At 47.9% G+C, this 6,000-nt stretch overlaps 1 protein-coding gene across 1 annotated transcript in view; it reads left to right on the top strand.

Moving 5' to 3' along the window:
* The window catches only part of SEC22C (SEC22 homolog C, vesicle trafficking protein), an 84,110-nt gene extending 80,147 nt beyond the window's left edge, over positions 1 to 3,963 (top strand). The window contains exon 11 of the mRNA XM_030549953.1: positions 2,673 to 3,963. Coding sequence (XP_030405813.1) covers positions 2,673 to 2,756 — 84 coding nt within the window. The 3' untranslated portion in view covers positions 2,757 to 3,963. The remainder of the gene's footprint in view (positions 1 to 2,672) is intronic.
* The last annotated feature ends 2,037 nt before the right edge of the window (positions 3,964 to 6,000 follow it).

A 6,000-nucleotide genomic window follows, 5' to 3' on the forward strand; every position in this document is an offset into this window, starting at 1 on the left:
TGTTGTAACACACTTATAGCTGCTGCAGATTGTGCACAAAGGGGGACCTATAACTAGGGTGACCAGACAGCAAGTGTGAAAAATCGGGGCGGGAGTGGGGGGTTATAGGAGCCTCTATAAGAAAAAGACTCCAAAATCAGGACTGTCCCTATAAAATCGGGACGTCTGGTCACCCTACCTATAACACACACGTCCTGTCACTCCTGAACTAAAGATGCCTCAGTGACCATGTTATCTCTCTTCACCATGTGCTCATATTAGAGTGAAGCCCCCAGATAGCAGACTCTGCAGCATTCACCACAGAGATCAAGAACAAGACCATGTGGTGGTGCCACGGGGTTTGTTACTTGCTATTGTGGCACCTCCTTGTGGCCACATCTGGAGATTCGCTCTTGAGGGAAGTCACAAACAAGTTCCCCAGAGACAAAAGGCTAGCCAATACCTTGGCCAGCTCTCAATGAGATCAAACAGCCCATCATTTGGTTAAGTGGCTCTCTTTGACTGGAGAGAGAATGTGGGCAAAAAATCTACATTTTGAAAAAGAAACAGCTTAAGGTTCCTGGCCACAAAGACTTGCTGTCTCCTGAACAACATCCGGAGATGATTCTTGAGCAAGAGAAAGGGCTATAAGAGTAGAGGACATATGCCCAAATCCTCTCTCCCTTGCTGTCCACCCACGGTACCATCAATCTCTGAAGAACAAAGGAAGCAGCACTGGATCAGGGGTGGGGAGATCCTGACTGAAAGATTCAGTCAGTAAGATTGTTGGAACTTGTGGAGAGAGAGACCTTTGCTTTGTATTCACTTAGCTTGTTAAGTTAGGGGGTAGTTGCATTTTACCATTTATTTCCTTGTAACCAATTCTGACTTATATGCCTCATTGCTTGTAGTCACTTAAAATCTATCTTTCTGTAATTAACAAATTTGTTTTGTTGTTTTATCTAAACCAGTGAGTTGGGATTGCAGTGTTTGGGGAAACTCCATTTGGGAAAACAAGATTTGTGGATATCATTTTCTATTAATAAATAACAGACTTTATATAAGCTTGTATTGTCCAAGGAGGGTGTTGGGCAGTCAAGACACACATTTCTGGGGGAAAGTCTGGGACTGGGAATTTAATGATTTTGTCCTGCAATGTAATTCAAGGTGCCTGGCTATAGCTCTCATATAGCATAGCTGGGAGTGATTTACATGCTGGAGGCTGTGTGATAGCAGATCAGGAGTGGTGGCTCTCACAGCAAAGCAGTGTAAAAGGCACCCCAGGCTGGAGAACTGAAGGGACACAGCTATCCATCAGTCTGGATTGGACCTTGCGTAAAGTCACAATAGTAACAAATGTATATGAAGCCCAGGTGAGTAACTGAAGTGCTACGTACACATTACTGGAGTGCTCCTGGCATCAAGGCACTGAGATGCCATGGTTGGGTATGTGACTATGAGCATTACAGATAGGGTGAAAGTAATAGTAATCTCTTACCAGTATGGGGGCCAGCTCTGAGCCACCGGAAGGGGCGGAGCCTCTGGCAGAAAGGGAGAGGCTGGGGGTCAGTGTCCTCCAGCCAGCCTGCCTGTGCTGCGTGGGGCTCTGGCAGTGATTTAAAAGGGCTCGGAGCTCTGGCCACTGCTAGTAGCAGCAGCCAGGAGCCCCAGGCCCTTTTAAATCGCTGGCCCTGGGGCAACAGCCCCTTTTGCACCCTGTCATGGCGGTCCGGGGGAGACAAAAGGGACAGCAATGTTAAAGTGCTGCAATGGCAGCGCTTTAATGTCGGCAGTGTACAGGCCGGTACCGGCTTCTTACCGGTACGCCGTACTGGCCCGTACCAGCCTACTTTCACCCCTGATTACAGATCCATTTCAGTATTCCAGATTCCTGTCCATCATCCACTGAGCTCAGTGTAAAACCTGGGATGGATTCTGCAGGTGTAGCTTTCGTTTCTTTGGCCCTTTCAAAGTCTTCGTCGGCAATCTGAAGGGATGGCCCCAGGATTCTTATTCAATCTCATAATGTAAGCAAGGGCGGGTCTGCTCAGTGATTTGAATGAAAGACAAACAAGGAAAACCTGGGGCGTTAGGAAGCATGATACTGCTGAAGATGCCATTTGTCAGGTGAGATGTAAAACATGTCTTGGCCACAGTGGTTATTAAAGCATCATATGGTGCTTTTGATCAGAGTAAGGGTGTTAACTCCAGTGTGCATGATTATAATCTGTCTACTCAAGATCCCCTTGCAGTGTCAGTTGGAAAAGGTATTTTGTAGGGATTGTCTGGTGTGTATGAGGAGGGGTTAATGTTAGAGACCTGCCACATTCCACCCCAGAGGTGGCTGCATTTCGGGGGGCGGTGAAATGGTACCTACAAATAGAGAATATAGTTGGTCAAGGGTGTTGAGATCTATCAGAGCAAACATGCAATATAACTTAAAATATGATTTCGAATTAGATGCCTCTCTCTGACTCAGTGAGAAGACATAACCAGGAAACTTTTCAATGGGGATCTGTTACTGTGAGCTTTCCTTGAAAAACGTATGTTTTTAAAGGTCAACACCTTATCAAATTTCAAAGCAACGTATCTTTTCATTCCAAGTGTTTGTTGGCAGTCACACGGCCCTCCTGTTATATCCTTGCTCTTTCTGTTGCGCTCTGGGTTCCTGAATCTTTTCTCGCTTTCCCTAGGTTTACACTGCCAGGAGTCCATTGACATCAGTAGAGTTATTCCGGATTCACCCTGGCGTGAGAACAGAATCAGGCCCTGCGTGATTAAACTGCTCCGGGGGCTTGTCCTGAGGTGGCTGCACACTGCAGCAGTAGCGGGCCAGACATCTCGGATTGTTTTGCTCTGGCTGGCTGTATTTGACTGGAAATGTTACTGTGCCCGAGCACATTCCCACCTTTAAAGGGGAAACAAATAGAAATTATGAGACGACGCAAGGCGTGATTGTCCTCTGGCTTACGCTAAGCAACTATTTATGTGGCTCTCATCACGTCAGTATCCATCCACGTCACTATCTTCAATAGATTTCATCATCCCAACCCTCCCCAGAAGTAGGGAAGTCTATTTGGTAGATGGGTTACCAGTAAGGCAGAGAGGAGATTAATTGCCTTGTCCACAGTCAGTCCATGGCAGAAGCAGGCAGTGAACTCACATATCCTGAGGCCCAGTCTAGTCCTTGCACCACTGAACCATCCTTGACTTTAACGGTAGCACTCCTCTTGTACATCAGCATAAGCAACAGGAGACAGAGGCCCACAGCCTATTGCCAGCCACCCGGTGCACTACATATGAACAAGCCAGCTCTGTAGCGGGCCACCTCCCAAAACAGGATAGTCCTAATGTTTAATTTCATTGAATTCTAGAATCTAGAGAGAGGAAATAATCTACTGAGCCAACACACTCTGTCTGCCTTTAAGTCTGTAGTCAATCTGAAAGGGCGAGTGATTTCCTGAACGACAGCTCTTCTGCAAAGATAAGCTGCAAAGGTAGAATGAAGTTTAAACCCAGTTTTACTGGGCGTGCTGAACGTGCTCACTAATTAGGCTGTGCAGGGCACTCAGCAGAGATTTACACTCTCTAGAGGTGCAACATATTGCTGTATTATTATTGCTGTGATAGTTACATGGAGTTGGATGCATGATTTAAACAATGAGCCTCATTGGATCTTTAGTATAGCAGAGGCCCCAGCTGAGATCAAGGCCCCACTGTGCTAGGTGCTGTACATTCAGACACTAAGAGACAGCCCCTCTCCAGAACAGCTTCCAGTCTAAACAGACAAGCCAATGGAAGGATCATTATTCCCATTTTACAGATGGTGAACTGAGGAACAGAGAGACTAAGGCCAACATCCTCAAAAGCAGGTAAGTAACTCCCATGAGAGGATCTGGGCCTGAGTGACTTACAGTCACAGAGGAAATCTATGGTATCACCAGGTCCCACACTCAGAAATTGACTCACCTGAGCCAATGGCAGTGTGTTTCGGTCAAGATTCCCCACTGACCGTCAGCAGCGTTAACAGCTGCTAGGGCCCCGGGCTGGAACGCAGTGGAGTGAGAGGGCCTGCGTTCCCCCTGCCACCCCTCCAAGGGTGGCAGACTCCCCCTCCTCCCTGGCCTGAGGAGCCCATTCCTGGTGTTTGTTGGCTCAACCCCTCCTGAAGGGCCTGGGCCCTGAGTCGCTTATTACCCCGCCCTCCCGAAGGCCTGGGCTTTGGGACTGTCACTTGTTTGCTCAGCCCTGCACTCAAGGGCCTGAGCCACCTGTTAACTGTTTGCTTGTTTGCTCAGCCCTGCAACCGAGGGACTGAGCCACCTGTTAATTGTTTGCTTGTCTGCTCCGTCCTGCAGCTGAGGGCCGGAGCCACCTGCTAACTGTGTCTGTTTGCTCCGCCCTGCAGCAGAGCTCCTGAGCATTAAGTGACCGTGGGCTGCTGCACAGCCCCGAGGCAAGGGGCGGGCCCCGGGCCAACGGAGCACGGTGAGCTGGTGTGGCTCCCCTCTGCCTTCAAGGAGGGTTGAGTCCCGGTCCCGCTCCGCTACAGAGGCCAAAATATACTTCCAGATACTACATTAGTGGGGCCTATGTAAGTACTTAATACATCTGGTAAATCATACTGACTTTGCTGGGAAATATCTGTGTGCAGCATCTATGAAAATCAGAAAGTTATTAAGGTGCCTTAGTTATAGATGTCTAAATTCAGGTACCCAAGAGAGAAAATCTTCACCTCACTGTGTCTTTCCCAAATTGTGTTGGTGCAAAAAAGCTTCTGGAGAACTTGAGACTCAGATCAGCTGACAACCGATGCAGTAGGATTAAATCCACTCATCAGTCAGCAACTGTAGATAAAATAAATCAGCTTCTTAGAATGAACATAGTCAATAAAAAGAAAAGTCACGGTATTTTACTGCCTGTGTTTGGTCCTGGGTGAGTGTTTTGCCCAGTAATGTGTGTCTTAAAGGAGTGCTGGAAAACATCATTGGTATTAAAAACCTTGTTTTTGTTGACAGTTCATCTTTGTAGCACACGGAGCCTTAAAGAACAGAGGCTGCTCTTGGATGGGTATTTTCCCCAAGCTGAATCTGCATGTTACTCTGCCCAAATATTGCTCAGATAAAAGGCCCTTCCTCTCATCACACCCAATGAAGTTAATGGAGGAATAAATTAAGAGGAGGACACTGTAGAAAAGCTTATTTCCTTTTGCAGCCTGTGACTCTAGGCAAAAGGGAGACGGTGTGGATATTGGAGTGGGAAGCAGGCGAACTGGGTTCTTGTCCCAGCTCTGCCACTGATTGGCTGTCTAACTTTGGGCAGGGCTCCTCTGCCTCAGTTTCCCTTCTGCAAAATGGGGATAATGAGACAGCCTCTTTTATAGAGTGCTTTGAGATCATGGGGTGGGAAATGCTAGATGAGAGATAAGCATTAGTACTGAAGGTTAATACTGAGAGATGTTGTAAGAGGGGAGAGCTAGAAGCAGGCTGCGTGTGCTGCAGCCTGGCTTGTGGCGCTCCCAGTTCTGCTCTTGGAACCCAGCCACTGTGGCAGGTTAAATCCCCATCACGTGGAAGCGCTAGGAGTAGATATGCAATGGAACGAAGCCCAGAAGTCAGGGGAGCCTAGAATACATAGCTGATGTACCCCTCCTGGGATGCTTGTACCAAGGCATAAGGAACTGCATGCCTAGAGGAAGGATGGCCCAGTGGTTAGGGTGATGTCCTGGGACTTTAGAGCTGCAGTTCCTGGCTCTGCTACAGACTAGTTATGTGACCTTGGGCAACTCACTTAGTCTCTCAGTTCCTCCTCTTTAGAAGGGAATAATAACACTGTCCTCACTTAGATGAGTGGTGTGAGGATAGACACATCAGTGCATTAAAGGGGTGTGAGGTATTCAGACATCAGGATGATGGGGCCAGGGCCGGATTATCTCTCCTGTGGACCTGGGGCTATAAGATTTTGTTGGGCCGTGGTATACCACAGGTGACTCCCGGCTGATGGCACAGCAGGGCTCAGGCA

Source organism: Gopherus evgoodei, chromosome 2 (assembly GCF_007399415.2).
Source record: "Gopherus evgoodei ecotype Sinaloan lineage chromosome 2, rGopEvg1_v1.p, whole genome shotgun sequence".
In the NCBI taxonomy this organism is placed as follows: Eukaryota; Metazoa; Chordata; order Testudines; family Testudinidae; genus Gopherus; species Gopherus evgoodei.